The following is a 17,011-nucleotide window of genomic DNA, read 5'->3' on the forward strand; positions in this document are numbered from 1 at the left end:
GTCTTGGCTTTTCTCTGTCTACAATTTCTCTTTTACAATTTTCTCTGTCCCATTAGCAAAACCTATATGTAAAGAATGGGCAACTTGCATAATTTACAGCCCTGCCCCAAGAGCTATGGGGGAACAAGTCAGCCCCAGAGGCAGCTATCGGACCATTCAACTATTGTGACAAAATGGCTATCACAAAATCTTGATCGGATATCTCTGGGGGGAGGCCAGCAAAAAGGGGTTTGAGAGGGGGGCTAGATGATCTCCGATCACTTTTGAATGTTAAAAAACCCTAGAAATTTCAATTTCAAAAAGAATGAGCCATCCCTGAAGTTTTACGACAACTCTGTCCGTACCAAGTGGCCTGGGAAAAAACAACACTACTACTTTGAAGCCTTGTCACTCTTTACTTAGGCAGCGCTATTGCACCGCCTCTGATACTGTCGTCAAGAAAATTTAAGGTTACATTATGTAGCTTAGCGAGTACCTTACTGTTTCGAAATCTTTTTCTTTCCTTGTTCATCTTGCTGATGCATTTTCTGGGTTTTTTGCTTTGTTCCTAAATTATTGAACACTATAGTATCTTTGCCCGTCTTTTCTTCTCTTCTCTTCTCTTCTCTCTCTCTCTCTCTCTCTCTCTCTCTCTCTCTCTCTCTCTCTCTCTCTCTCTCTCTCTCTCTCTCTCTCTCACTGTCTCACTTGACCCCATACAAGCTTATCTTCTTGGTTTAGTGTTTATACATTGTTGTCTCTTTATTATATTTTTAACAAACAAGTAATTTAATTTAAATAGACAAAAAGGGCTCAAGAGCTTGAAAATAATAAGATAAAGTTAATAAGGGAATATTGGTTAGTCAACTGGATGTTTAGGTCTGGTCCATAAAACAAAATAATCTTCAAAATTTGCTCATTTTCCGAATTGTACTTAAAATAAAATAAATACAAAGAATGACAACGTAACACAAAAAAAGCAACAATAATTATAATAAAAAAAACTTGACCACCGTAAAAGAAACCCTTTGAGAAAGCATAATTAAGGCGATTGAAGAGAAGAAGAGGAACATCTCCGGATTCGTTTGGCGCATTCTCGGCATGTGGGAACAGGAGAAAAGCTGGCGTGACCAGGCAAGGGCATTTTCCCAAATAAACAACGTTGGCAGATCACTTCACCACAGCTCCAGCAATGATGCTAAAATATTATTATTAATCAATAGAATTGCTCAATTAATTTTTTTGACTTTTATTAATTAATTCAATTTTAATTTAATTTGACTTAACTTAATAAAAATGTGATGAACGCTTATATACTGAATTAGTTAGCTCCAACAATTTTAAAAACTTGAACAAATTGAATAGTGGGGGAGGTTGAAATACTGGAAGCGTTTCAGATTCCAGTTATTTTGTAAAATTTACTAAATAAATGTGGTGTCTAACTATACAGAAGCAAATATTAGCTTATTGGGTCACAGGCTATTAATTTAGTGATGATATGGCATACAGTCCATTTAGTAAGCCACAATTAGGGATATTCTGATAGGTTCAGAATTCTTTGATTCAATACAATTAATCCTTTTGTACACTCTTTTAAAAGTTCTTTACTTGAACTGCTGAGATGCCAAATTATAAAATCATGTTTTTTTATTAGTTTTAGCGTCAAAGCTGTAATTTCTTGTATTTGTTTTTTTTTATAAGAAGCCTTTTGAAATAAGAATTTATTCAGAAGCCAGTTTGACCGAAATGTACTAAAGCACATTCTGCATACATAATAGAAATTTGATTGACTATTAACTTGAAACAATAATAAAGGTACTTTCTCAAAATAAAAATAATTTAATCCATCCTAAAACATCCTTAAAACTCATGCCATCGGGAAATTCTAAAATGCTTTTAAAAGCTTCATCCTTGAACCTATAGATTGTTTGACCAAATTCACACTAATACGCTTAACCAACCACATTTTGCATGCTCAAATGCATTAAAACAACAATAAATAAATAATAATAAAAATAGAATTTTTCAGTTGCTTCTTTTATGGGCTTGATCAGGGTCGCAGCACCAGCTGCAATCTAGTAGAGATCGAACTTCAGTCCATAGTAGCCCAAAGTTCTAAAACACGCTTTGAAAAAAAAAAATGTCAAGTGGAAAAAAACATTTAAAGAAAATTTAGGACTGATAACATAGTTTAATCTTAGTTGTAAAAACCTATTGCAAAAACAATCTTCGAAAATTTTGGAAAAGAACCTTTAACTCCTGAAGCTCGTCGATGCCAAGCTGAGTGTCGTGAGCCACTATGAGTCAATCCCTAAGAAGAAGTCGACGGTAGTTAGATTCCTCCATAGGACATTCAAGTTTCTCGATAAAGAAGTATTATGTACGCTGTACAATGCCTTGGTAAGGCCAATCCTGCAGAATGGACATTGTGCGATCCGCCATTTTTGCGATTAAATAAAAAAACAAGTTTTTTCAACTGAAAGTCGGGAGCAACATTAAAACTCAAAACGAACAGAAATTATTTTGTGTATGAAGGGGTTGCCCCCTTCTCGATACTTTTATAAAAGCTTCTTATTCTAATTAAACGGCTCTTGTGTTTCAGGAGTCCTTCTTAAAAAATCGGGACAAACAGCCAAACTTTAGCGCAAAGAGCAAGTTTTTGAAGAGGGCAACCCCTTCACATACCTAATAACTTCTGTTCTTGTGACTTTTAATCTAGCTCCTTACTTCCCGTTGAAAAACTCGTTGTTTTTTTACTGATCATTTTTCAAATAATACCGGTAAATCTAGCTCACCCTCCATGAAAAATTCCCTCCCCTCACAGGAGTCCACCACGGAAAGTTCCCCCCACGTAAAATACACCCCTTGGTTAATACTGGGCCAATTTGCTCCTTACTTACATTCTGTTACCTCGAAATGTTTAAAAAGGCTTGTAACAAAAATAAAACTTTTTTCGACAATATATGCCGAAGGAAACGCCAACAAAAGCGTATTGCAATTACCCATGGTCCAAGATATTTTTGGGGTATTACCATTGAGCCGATTTGCTCCTTACTTACAGTTCGTCACCATGAACTGTTTGTTATGGAGTTTTGCAGAATTTGGAAATGGCTAGTTTAGAGACAAGATACAGTAAACAATTTTGATTTACATGATAATAGAAAAACAGGGAAACCTTAACGAAAAGGGACGAGTTCTCAATAATATTATATAAATTACAAGATGTAAATACAACACGGCCAGGGATACCACGCGTAATCTAGTTAAAAAATGATCTTTGTTTTTACTTTCATCAAAATGAACTAAAAAGTCAATATTTTTGTTCCAAAAGTTACATGCAAATTTCTCCCTGTTTATAGATGAACATCCAAGTTACACAACAATGCATAAATAGAAAGAATCGAATTGACATAGCGGTTGCAAAAGAGAGCAAGAACATGGCGCAAAAGGAGCAATCAAACACACATGGGGGTGCAATAAGAGACATAACTAAAACTTGAGGGAACAATTGCTTCTTCAATTATTTTTGTTTTTTCGCCCTCCAATTCACTAAACTAGCTTTAATTCAGAACTTGACATCCCTGCTCACTCACCAAAAATTGTCCAAGAGCCCCAAGGGAAACAAGACACAAACTCCCGAAAATAGAAAATTCCAACTGTTTTTTTCAAGCATCACGTTAGGCTATATCCTCTCATTATATAGGTTAGGTAATCTTATTAGATTAGGCTAAATCCTCTTTCAGTATCCATATCCTCTCATTAAGCTAGAAACATTTGCGTATCCCCTTCTACCAACTGAAAGTTGGGAGACTTTTTAGCATTTAGGCTCCTCCTCCCCAGACTCAGAGCAGAATTGTGAGCATTTATTAATGCCCCAAAGGATGATTCTTCGAATGGCTGATGAAACATGTAGATATTGCTGAAGCTTTTCAGAATAGATTTCAGAGTCGGAGTTAGGTTTTTTCTCAGGGGGGAGGGGCAAATGTCACCCCCTACCGCACCATCAAGACTGTAAATATTACAGTTTTTGTCAAAAAAAAAAAAAATACAATTTAAGATTGTTTTGCCACCCCTCGGGCGTGCCGCCCAGGGGACTTGCCCCCCCCCAAAGACCCAGCCCTGATATATTTATAAATCAAATTAACAAATAGATAAATAAAAATATAATGAGTACAGAAAAAATATATGTCTATGGATTCAGTAAATTCAAAAGGCGAACTATGAATTTTCGAACAAATGACTCCCATTCCTAACAATTAGTTCAGTAACAGTAAAGCCCCACTTTAAGAATTTTCAGAAGAGCGTCTCCCGTTTCTAAAATTCAAAGTGCTATGTAAATAAATCCCCCTTACTACCAAGCAGTCACCAGGAATAGCCGTGAGCCAACTACAGCCCATGGGCCACTTGCGGTACACCAGTGCAAATTGTGCACCCACTGACAAATATCTATTGTGTGTACCAATTTTATGCTAATCTTTTTTTTGCAATTGGATTGTATTTGTCGATATATTTCTCCCTAATAATTCCGAACTAACTGAATTTTAACTCAACCTGATGCACAAAATAACAAAAAGCTTGGGTTTAGTTTTATAACTAAATAGTTTCATATATAATACAGAAGTGAATCTAGGTAGATGCAGAAATAAGAAGACAGCTCCCAAAGAAAAAGAAAATTAAAGATGAACAACGCGTATTTAATGAGAAATAGACAGCTAAATACTATTTTACTAATGTTGGAGGTAAAGCAGTGTGGTTGTAATTTTTAATTGAAGCATTGGTAATATAGCACCTAGGGACGCTTAGGCTGGCAGCCCTCCTCATAAATTCATTGTAATGGAACTGGGAATATCCCACCTATTATCCCAAAGGCCAAAAATATCCCCTCTATTATCCCCAAGGCCTGCCCATAGACATACCAACGTAGTATCAATGTCACCACCTAGAATTTTAATATACTGAGCGAGCCAGGTTCTAATCTTCTTTTAGCAACACAATTAAACCCTTAAAAACGGCTAGCAACGTACTCGATTGAGGCCACGCACCACATGGGCTGATGCAATGAACCAATGCCCTAAGCCACCATATCAACCTAAGTGAGGCCCCATCCCTAGCCCTTGAAAGCACCAATTGGAGAAGACTATTAGTGCTGTCACCTAGTTCCCTCGTCCCTAGCGACCCCTCTGAACAAGAGCGTTAAGTCAAATAAATCATTAAATGCAGCCCCTGTTACCAATTAAGTTTACGAAGTGAAAACAATAGCACATCCTCGATATATAATATTCTTGCACGTTTTTTGAAGAACTATTCACAGCCGAATAATAAATTGATAGATATAAAATCAATAAAAAAGGAGAGAAAACGAAACAGACATGGAAGCAGAAGCGTTTGAAGAAGTATTACCACTGAAAATATCCATTTCTTAGTCAGTCGAACTCACTTTTGTGACACTTTGACTAAACGGCGTCTGACACGAGGGACATTCCGTCGTCTCGCCAATATTTTTCCACGTAACAGCAACAGAGTTCAATTCAGTTTCCAGTTGAGATTTTGAAAATGGGTCACATTCAGTGTGAAAAACTGAATCAATATCCAATTGTTTTGTGTCTTCTTTGACTGATAGCTTCGATAAACGCATAACTGAAGAGGATACCTGTTGAAAAATAATAGAAAAAATTAAGTTTCATTCACAATAATTTTTCTCTGGGATAGAGCCAATATTCATTATTGGAATCAGCTGAATCCAAACCTCTTCAATGTTCACAGGATCTAGCTAGCAACTAGGGTTAAATTTATCCAGAACCGAAGTTTAACTGGTCTTAACTAAATTAATGCTAGCCAATGAAAACATCATCTGATCATTCCGATCTTTGATATTACAGGGAATATTAAATGAATACTAAATTATGATTATTGGCTTAGATGAAATAGGGTCTTAAACCAAACTGAATCTCAAGTGGCACTGAAATTACATTTTGAATGAACGTTAAGGTCAGCTGGAATAAAACACATAATCTACAAAGAAAAAGAGAAAAAATATCACTATAAAGCAAGGCTGTATCCAGGGAGGTTATGGGGTTTGACGCCCCTCCCTGAAATGTTTGTTCGACTTGTGAAAATGTACAAAAATGAGTATAAACAAATTTTGATGTTTTTGTACCCCCCTCCCCGCCTCCATGAAAAAAATCAGGATACGTTCTTGCAGGGCATTTGATCAAATCTTCGAAAACGTCAGAAAACATAAGAAATTAGATGCAAATTTTAAAGTTCGGAAGAATAAGAAGAAAAGTCTACGAAGTAAGATTAGAATATTGGAAGCAACGGTAACGACGGTGGCACAGCGTGGTTCTAAGATTTGGGTGGTCAACCATGGGCTCCAAAAGGCTGAGGACGATTTACTAAATGTCGTGCCAGGAAACATTTTAATGATAATTTTAGGGTAGTCTGACTAATCGCTTATCAAAAAATAAGCCGTACCGTACGAAGAACGTAGTTTGATCCCACTTTCTAGGGCTAAAGTGATAGGAACTCGAGATGGCTAGCACATGTTTTGCGGATGAAGGATAACAAATTGCCAAAGATTGTGGATTTTGATCATTCATCTAGGGTGAAACAAAAAGCAAATCGCCCCCAAATGGGACTGGAAGGGGTCATAAGAAAGGATTAAAAGGAAGTTGGAGCTTCATGGGGGGAGGTAGAGATTAAAGCTTTGGACAGATTGGGAGGAGGAGCATGGGCGGCTGTGTTGATCTCAGGCGGCTTGGTGCTGCAGTGAGGTGTTACTAGCAGTAGCAGTATAGCAGGGATACAGCAATAACCAAAGACAATAAATATCATAGCCATCGAATACCACTTTCTTAAGGAATTGCCCTTTTTTCTATGAGCAAAGGATGCACTCTATATATCTAGTATCGACTTTATATTTATAAGTTTATTTAGGCTTTGTGAAAAAAAATAAATCAATATTGCGAATCATGTAGATTTTGCCCACGAGAGACTGTTGTTGCAACTAATAAGGAAACAAATAAATTGAATCTTGTTATATTATTAACATAATAAATATCTATTAATTATACTATTAACTGACATTTCTTATTCAATAATTACTTGACAGTAAAACCAATGATAAGCTATTTAAAACGATAAGTAAAGGATCTACCGAAGGCAGAAACATCATCCCTTGCAAAATAGTGATTTAAGAAAATCAATAGAGAAAGTTCAATTGTTCCTAACTTTTTTTTACAACAACGGATAGATTTTCTCACCGGTATTCAAGTCTTATCTAGGATTCAATTAGAACTAAGATTAAAATTTTTTTCAACATGAAAGCAAAGAGCAGCGTTGAAACTTAAATAAAGAGAAACTTTACTACATAGAGTGACAGCAACATACTTCAGAAAACAAAAACTTTTCTACTGAATTTGCAGAGCAAGTTTAATTACAACATAAAGAATGGAATTTCTTTTCTTTGCAACATTTCTTCATGATCTTTATTGGATGTTTCCCGTAATTTCTTTACGAAGTTGTTTAATTGGTCGGGCATGATGAAGGATACATAAGGAAGATCCAAAAAAGAAACATTCAGGAAGATTACAAATAAGATAAGGATAAGAATGCATCTTTATTGAAGGTGCATTTCTAACGGAAAGGGAATGGATTTAATTTTTCTTTTTCAATACTGAAATAAACGATGCAGAAATGAAAAAAAGACAAGAAAAAGGCGAAGAAGGAAAAAATAACACAAAGAGACTTGTACAATTAAAACAAACTCTCTTCATGGAAACCTAGCTAAAAGATCAATATTGCGACTTCAAATTCGGACAAGCGTTAAACTATATACCACTGATACTGATAATTTAAAGTATAGAGAATGGTGCAGCATGTGAGCACTTGAAGATCAAAAACAATACGCTGGCCTTTATTCCATATAAAATCTAACGCTTGCGTGGAAAATATGTCAATGCTGTGAGAACGATTCATTTGTGTCGGATCAACCTCTCAGAATTACTGATCAAGCGCGGGAAATGTGTGAAATACGCTACACAATTCTAAAGTTAAAAACTGATCTTATAATGCCCGAAAATGAAGTTGTTTTGTCACACAAACAAGCTACTTCCGTAAACCTTTAAAAAATCCAGGAAATATTAAGAGAAACACCAATATCCCACCATTTAATTCCATTTTAACTTAGTCACTGTAAGTAACCATGAGTAAGAGGAAGTAGCAGCCGACGAAAACCAAAAACCAACGAAAATAAGTCTGTGACTTTTATTTTCGAAAACCGAAAATAAAATAAAAAAAAACGAGTTTTTTCAACTGAAAGCAAGGAGCAACATCAAAACATAAAACGAACAGAAATTATTACGTATATGAGGGGGTTCGCCCTCTCGTCAATACCTCGCTCTATACGCTAAATTTCAAATTGTGTTCCAATTCTTTAAGAATGACCCCTGAATCACAAAGGCCGTTTAATTAGAATAAATGGCTCTTTTGAAAGTATTAAAAGTTCAGTTAAAGAGCGAGGTATTGACGAGGGGGCGAACCCCCTCATATACGTAATAATTTCTGTTCGTTTTAAGTTTTTATGTTGCTCCTTATTTTCAGTTGAAAAAAAACGATTTTTTAATTTAACTTTTGATTGTTTTTTAAACAACGCTGAAAAATCTGGCATCCCCTTCATGGAAAATTCCTTTCCCCATGACAAATTCCTCCCACATAACCCCCTCTCCCCCCCACCACCAGAAAAAATCTCTCCTGAAAGCGTCTGTATACTTTCCAATAACCAATACTAAATGTAAACAATCGGCAAAGTCCGTAACTTGCAGCCCTTCCCCAGGGAACTGTGGGGGATTGAGTTATCCTCAAAGAAATAGTTATTAGCTTTTTCGACTATGCTGAACAAAAAATGGCTATCTCAAAATTTTGAAAATGTGACTTTGGGAAAAAAATGAGCGTAGGAGAGGGCCTAGTTGCCGTCAAATTTTTTGAGTGACTTAGAGAGGGCACTAGAACTTTTAATTTCCATTTGAATGAGCCATCTCGCGATGTTCTAGGCCCATGGGTCGATACGATCACCCCTTGGAAAAAACAAATAAACACGCATCCGTGAAATTTCTTTTGGCAAAAAAATCAAAATTCCACACTCTTTAAGATATGAGCTTGAAACCTCTACAGTAGGGTTCTCTGGTACGCTAAATCTGATGGTGTGATTTTCATTAAGATTCTATGAATTTTAGGGGATATTTTCCCGTTTGTTCAAAAACAAGGCAAATTTTCTCAGGCTTTTTCCTGGTAACTTTTGATGGGTACAACTAAACTTGATGGGTATGTATGATGACTTATACCGATAGGTATCGAAATTCCGGTTTTTAGAGTTTCGGTTACTATTGATCCAGGTCGCTCCTTACTTAAAGTTCGTTATACCACGAACTGTTTGAAAGACGAAAATTATAACGCAGAATACATTTGATGAATTATGAGAAAAAACGTCTACATTATACTTTTCTTCTTTTAGGACTGTTGACAGTTGAGCGGAGTTGTCGGCCGAATTTATGCATCAATTTTTAGCTTTCTTTGGCTGAAAATCATTCCTCGTTTATCGTTCCTATCTTCTTTTTTTTTTGGGGGGGGGGGGCAAAATAGTTTGATCCAATAAACTTGCGTTAGGAGCAAGTTTAATTAACGCAAACTTGAGTTAATTAAGTAAATTACACTACTTTAGAGTACACTAGGGGGGGGCGTCTCCCTGGATCCGCCACTGCCTCTGATTTCAAAAACATCTTCTATGTGCAAGAATTTATACAAACAAAATTAGCCGAAAAGAGACTGGTCAATGAGCCGGTCTTTGCTAGCTCTACGGTTTATTGAACTTAATCAAAAAAAGCTTATTAAGAATGAAGTACTATCGAAGAATAAATGAAAGCCGAAACGAAAAGGAATTAAAATAAATTATCAAACATAACGATAACAGATAAATCCATTCCTTGATTTATTCAACCTGAAAATCATTCTTTGTTTATATTTTCTTACACAACACATTCCTCTCTTGCACAAGAAAACGAACATGAAGCGTTATTTCTGGAAACGTAATTCCTGGAAAACGTTGAGATTCCAAAAACGTTTTCTTCTTTTCTTTTTCAACGCTAACTTTCGCTACCGATTTGTTCAATAGCTTATTTAAGCGTTAAATAATTGGTAGCAACAGAATGAAGCGGTAAAAGGAGTTCATTATTAGATTTTTTTAACGGTTATTTGAGATAGTCTTGCTTTAGCAGGAAGAAAAACTGAAATGTTGACTTCAGTTGAAGGAGAAAAAATGATTTTAATGGATTCTAATTAATACTGGTATAAATTGGCCGATGCTAATTGGAACGTAAATAGCTAATCATTCTGAACATTTGAGCAATTTATGAATAAGTTATGAATGTTTCAATTTGAAAAAGCTATCAAGAAGTCTCAAAACTGGGCTTTTGCAATATTTAAGCGCAGAATAACTTATAGCAAAAAATAAGCGAGACAAAAATGTCTTGTTTCCAGGTTGTTTTTTTTCTAGCAGTTCCTTGTGACAATGAAATGTCTCCTTAGCACATCATATTAAATGTCTCCTTACTACTTCATATAAACTGATTGATTATAACGATAAAAAATACAACACACTTTAACGATACAAATGAGAATAAGCAAATGAGAGGCTTAAATTAACTCAACTCAATATAAATAGGGTGTTAATTAAGTACAATTTGTTTATATTTCAGCAACTTACGGGTGAATAGGATATAATAAATTAAATCAGATTGCATCTAGTTAATACGTAAAGCTAATTAAAGTGTTCTAACTAAGATCTAATTGAGATTTTGACTAAGGTGCCGATAAGATGTCCATTTATTTATTAGTTACTGTTTTATCTTATTACCAGTCCTGGTACTCTGGCTTTTTTTTGCCTTAAATATTAGTAAACTTAAGGGGATTTGATAGCTTTAAGGACCGACCCATCTCGTCCACTATATACTTTTTTAGCTTGTGTGGCTAAATTATTTAGAACTGATCAACTGACAGGAAACTAAAAGCTGATACCTACTTTACTGAAAATCTTATGAAAATCATTTAGTTCCTCCCGTTTGTACCGAGGATAGAGATTCAGTTTTAATGAAACTTGCATAATTAAAAGGGTGAATTTAGTTTTTTCAATTGGACGGTGCAGAATTGTCTTTTTACAAGTTCAGAAAAGGGCAGTTCCTAAAAATGTTCTAGCATACCTGCTCGGAAAACGTTAATATTATTTGAGCAATTTGGCAGCTTTGGGAGTTGCCTGTAGTACTATCCACTTTGATTGAAAACCTTGCCAACACAGGTGACGTAAATTTTTCATTGTCTTTCAATCTAATTTCATAGCCAAACAGCAGATTCTCAAAAGCTTTCGATGGTGACTAGTCCTTGGGGAGAATTCAATAACGGATGCTTTGTCTTTGAGATGGTTCGCCAATGTTGAGGCTCATAAAACGATTTTAAAGTGTCAAACTCCCTTAACCAGGATTCCAGATGATTTTAATGAATATTTTTGCGGTACGCTTTTTTTGACATCATTACTTGCGAAACTTGTATTTCTTCATTGATCTGAGAACCTTAATTTGAAAACTATTACGATGTTTCAAATTTGAGCTTTTACAAAAATCAACATGATAGATCAGCAAAGTAATTTGAATATTTAACTACATATTTCTGCTCGAAAGAAATTCAATTAGACAGAATTACAAGAAAAGTTTGGAAAGAAATACCAAGATAAACATTTTCTGACTAGACAAACTAAACTCTCATAAATTTAGAAAAATTACTCCATTTTGCTCAGGAACAACGCCCTCTTCCTTTTTGCTTCCAAGCATTCCAGCGAGTGAGATAATCCTCTTCTTCAAGAACTTAACATGGTCTTGTAAAGAAGCAGTTTGATCTTGAAGAGATAACGCTATATCATTCACAGGTTCCATGCCCTCTATCCCACTATCAAAACGACAGTAGAGCCCTCTCCAAAATTGAATATTTGAAGGACTTAAATCTGGTCTAAGGATTTGATTTTCTTTGTCATTCAAATAGAAAGGATTTAAGAAGTCATTAATGTTAGCAGAAACAAATCCCCATAGTGAGTACGTTCTCTCTGATACACGTAAGTCAACCCGGTCTTTTTCACAGTTGCCAATAAAAGTTCCGTACTGGCAGCTATATAAATAATCATGTAGCATAATTAAATATTTTTCACTAAATTGGAATGCAGTTGGAAACTGTCGGGTTAGCTGCCAAATACAATCAAGAAATTGTCCAAATACAGGGGATATTTCTTTACTGTCTGAAGTCTGAAGAAAACCACATCTGTCAGTGAATTTGTGTCCGAACGCAAGCCATTCCTTCTCTATTAAGGCCTGAAAAGAAAGAAAATTAAGATACTAGCAATAAAACAATTTGGTCAAGAACTATTTGGGAAATGGGTGACCCTAAAGTTCTAAGGACAGTGTTGTAACAGGTGTCAATTTTAAACAAAAGAAATGCGAGTGAAAAAACCAGTAAAAACGCTAAAAATATATAGGGCCAAACAGCTTAAGAATGTGCAGCTTCCCTTTGGAGGTCTTTGAGAATCAACATTTGAAAAATGCTTGAATTTTTACGGACGAAGAGCTTTCAAATTTATTAGTTTTACTTGTTCGTTTTCAGGATCCAATGTGGCAACACTGACAAAAGTGTAGTACTGTCCTAAAAACTTTATAAATATGATAACACCGAAGTTCGGTCAATACAAATTATTAAAAGGTAGGGTCAAATTACCAAATAGAGTAGACACCCCGCACTGAGTAATTGAAGAACAAGTTTGCAAGAGGCTGTACATCCACTTGGAGTAGTACCACGAGAGAGTATCCAATAGCTGAGACTTTTAAAGGAAGTTCAAATTGGAAAAAAATTCCGGAAAATTGACAGGGGTTGCTCTTTACTTACGGTTCGTCCTACGAACTGTCTGAAATTATTGCTACCTTCATAATTTTGGTTTTGCTTATGAAGCTCCCTGAGTGCTCCCTTTGAAGCTCCCTGAGTGCTCTTTAAATTTAATTTTCATATAAATTTAACATACTCTGCAAGATACCATTAGTTTACAAAGAGAACTAGGTCTTTGACGAGTTGGAATAGTGAATCCTTGGGAGCAATGAAAAATTAAAACACACAAATGTTAAAATGCATTTGATTTTTTTGCATATTGTTGCTTTTATAGAAAAAATCGTCGACTCATTTTAAAATTATTTTTATACAAGACTTTAGGACTGGGGAAAAGTGCACTGAGTCTGTGGAGCAAGAAAAGTCTTGTATTCAAAACAAGGGAGTAGATTTAATGGTAAGCGCGTTTTACCATTTGACTGCTAAAGTCAGTCGATAAGACAATTTTGGAGAATCAAAACTTAAACAGTCAACTGCTAGCCCTTTCCATCGTATAATTTGGCAAGGGGTAATGAATAAAGCACGTATATGTTCTTCGCGTATACCATTGAAGTATATCCATATATGCATACTAATTTATTAGTTTATTTAACCTGCTTTTAGTTCCTGCTTTTGTAAATAATATTCAATCAAGTGCCCTCTTCTATCTTTGCAGAAACTTTACGCATACATAAATAATAAAGTAACCAGTTAGTCATAAGAAATGAACATACTGGTCAATACTTAACGACTTAAAATCAAAACACATTAAGTAGACTAAGACTTCTCAAGATACTGACATATAAGGAATCCAATTTTTTTCTACCCATTTTTTTTTTCAAACCTTAATAAATATTTTACAACATTACTCAGCTACTAAAGTGCTCTTAGAATTAACACCTTGCGCAGTGAGTAGCAACACCATTCACTAGCAGAGGCGTCACTAGCTAAAGCGTTCGTTGGAGAGGGGAGGGATTGAATGGGTTTAGAGACTGGCTGGTGATTTTATCGACTGATTTGGGTGATATTGCCATTAAAATTACTTCATTTTTTTCTACAATTTGTTTAACCTATTCCATTTAATGTTTAGTATTGATTTAGTACATGATTGTTTGCGGAACAGATTAATAGATGAGAAGAAATCTGATAAAATGACTTATCTCAATAAAATATAAATATATAAAAAATGTAATAATAAAATATAATATTATTAAAAAAATATAATATATATTATAAAAATATAATATAAAGTATAATAAAATATAAATATAAATGTATATATAGGTGCTGAAATAATCACAGTGAAAACATTGAAAAACTTACTGCTGATCAGCAATGTCAATCTGATGAATCTAAATCAATCTGATCGTCAGCAAAGTCAACAAGATGATCCAAACGGTCAACGTTCATTGTTGCACGCAAGTGCATCATGACGAACTTCGGCTTATTAAAAGTTCTTTCTGCCGCGGCTGCAGTTGGCGATGCTATCGCAACCCATCGGTAAACCAACCAGGGAGTTAGAAATACAGAGCTGACAGGACAAATTTCTTTAAATAGAGCCTCAAAGCGGATCAGACACTTTTTTTTTTTTTTTTTTTTTTTTTTTAGTTTCAACCTCTGTTCTGGTCAAACGGAACTTGAAGGTCTTTCGCTTCAACATCAGCTCCATGGGACCTAGACCTCTTTCTAGAAACAGCTTTGTTACTTCAAAAAGAGTTTCAAGGTTTCCAGCCATTTTCCCCACTAGACTTTGGTATCCTGGCTCCAGAAAAGATGAGATGTGTTGGATTACATCAACCACACCGTTCAAAAGGACTCTGCGAAGGGCTCCGAGTCCCTTAACATAAAGTGATTTGCAGTCATCAGATGAGTCTGCTCAGGAATTGATATTGCTTCTGAAAAACGAGGAGGAGGCGGACGCCTAGGATGGTGCTTTAGTCATCACTCATCTTTTGCTACTGTGAATATATTCTGGGACTATAATTGAACATATCTAATTGTGAATATGTGAATATGAAGTTTTTTTTAAGAGAACAGTTGTTGTTGCCGATCGGTAAAAATCAAAGTATTTACTGACCTAGATCGAAATTTCAGCAGATGCTATGGCAGCAAATAAATCTTCTTTAATGAATCATTTTATCTTATTGATTTTATTCATCATTTATATTCAATTGGAAAATAGACTCGATAAAATCATTGTATTTGGCCACCGAGACCGAAATTTCTTCTTCTTCCTTCTTTAGTACCTTTTCGAAATCTTCTTTCTTCCTTAGTACTTTCATCTTCTTTCAATGATTTTTTTTTATTTCATTTGTTTTCTTTAGTTCATCTAATTAATTTGAAAAGAAAGTTGTGTAAATGTTCCATTTTCCGGCTGAGACGGATCTTCTGCCTTTTATTTTACGTCATTTATTTCCATCAGCCTGTTTACCTGATAGAAAAAAAATCGAGCCAGTAAAATAATGCCGCTTCGCGCCACTATTTTACCAACCGGCGGAAAACATTTGGGAGGGGGGGAGACGTTGCAACCTCCCCTTACCCGACGCTCCTGCTCACTAGAAGTGCTTCTACAAAAACTACTAGAATTGTTCGAAACCAAAAGCAGGGATAAACCAGGGATGCAAGAGGGAAGATAAACTAAGAAAAAAAATTTATAAATTTGTGAATTACTGAAAATAAACGAGACTATGGGGATGATCTTCAGATGTTTTGGGAGGTGGGGGGGTGGGGAGACGGAGGGAGGAAGAGGAAGGAAACTGTCAGTTTCAGAAAAACAAAACAAAAGAGGTTCATTAATTTTTCATTTAACTGTATCAGAAATTTATAGTTGAGAGCCAGACATTTATTTTATTTAAAATATTTTTAGTTTGTGTCACATTTTGTATATTTGTATATATACGATACTATACTCGCATATTGTTATGTCTGTCCATCTATTTTTTATTTTTCAGTTCTTCATAGCACTCACCTAGGAGTATTCTTATTTTGAAATTATAAATTCACTGCGATTAGAGCACATTATTTTAACATTAGTTATATAGAAAAAAAAATCAATACATTACTAAAATTAACTAATAAATTTTATGATTACTGAGATAAATGCCGTTGATGAATTTAAACACAATATTATCATTTTTAAAGTGAGATTAAAATAGTCAACTCCGACCATTCTATTACAAATACTATCGCCATCTATTTAGTAATTGATGCATAAAAAAAATTTTATTACAGAAAAAAGGAAAGGATCACGAACAATTAGAATGAAAGAAACACCAAAAAAGGCAATCCATCCAATCCAATCTTTATTGAAAGCGTACTTTTGAACATAATTTCCTGTTCATTGGCTTTCGAAATCTCGTAAACATTTCAAAAATAGAAATTAAGCAATTTTGTAATATGCTAATCTGGGGCGTTTCCTGTGAATTTAGAAAAAACTGTTGTCTCAGAAAGAAATATAGAGAGATTTTTTTTTCAACTTTTCTGCAAGTAAAGGTAGTAAAAATCATTTTCAAATGTATTTTTTTTTTGGGGGGGGGGGAGGGGCTTTTTTTGATATGTCAAAATGAAAATACCCAAAAATATTTTTTTCAAAATTCAAGGGGAGGGAGGAATTCAGTGGCGTCAATTTAGGGGAACAGGAGAGGCATTTTTGGTACTTACGTTGACAAAATTGAAAAAAAAATTACAAATTTGCTCTCCACCTCCAAACTAAAAAAAAACAATTTGATCCCCATGAATTTTCGTGCATTGACACAACTGGGAGAATTATGCCCCTCCCCCTAACTGGTGCCCCTGCTTGAGAAACAAGTATCTTAACCAATGAGAAACAAGTTCGTCGGTTATTGTTTAATTCCATTTTGACCTTAAGTGACAATTAGGAAGGAATTAATAGGCTTTTACATAACCTGAGCTTTGATTATTTAAATACTATGAGGAGACATCATCACCATGGCTTTAGAATTGCAACGTCTCACTTTTTAAAAAGACCGTTAAAAGGTCTAATATGTTGCATACAAAGTATAGTGTTCCTCAAGGATGATATTTCGCAAATAATTCAAGTTTTTATGCACAACTTCTCCAAGAT

The 17,011-nt window shown here is 34.9% G+C and overlaps 1 protein-coding gene across 4 annotated transcripts in view; it reads right to left on the reverse strand.

Annotated features, from left to right (window-relative positions):
- Positions 1-863: 863 nt before the first annotated feature.
- Positions 864-17,011, reverse strand: part of Mtmr6 (Myotubularin related protein 6) — a 110,561-nt gene continuing 94,413 nt past the window's right edge. For 2 of the 4 annotated variants that reach the window (XM_089099253.1, XM_089099245.1), the window contains 3 exons: positions 11,808-12,386; positions 5,417-5,629; positions 866-1,177 (listed from right to left, as the gene is read on the reverse strand). In XM_089099253.1, coding sequence (XP_088955379.1) covers positions 1,022-1,177; positions 5,417-5,629; positions 11,808-12,386 — 948 coding nt within the window. In that variant the 3' untranslated portion in view covers positions 866-1,021. Of the gene's footprint in view, positions 1,178-5,379; positions 5,630-11,807; positions 12,387-17,011 lie in introns of all 4 variants that reach the window. The other 2 variants (XM_089099237.1, XM_089099260.1) reach the window with 2 other exon arrangements.

This window comes from Artemia sp. Qi Xiang Cuo, chromosome 2 (assembly GCF_049724085.1).
Source record: "Artemia sp. Qi Xiang Cuo chromosome 2, ASM4972408v1, whole genome shotgun sequence".
NCBI classification, from domain to species: Eukaryota; Metazoa; Arthropoda; class Branchiopoda; order Anostraca; family Artemiidae; genus Artemia; species Artemia sp. Qi Xiang Cuo.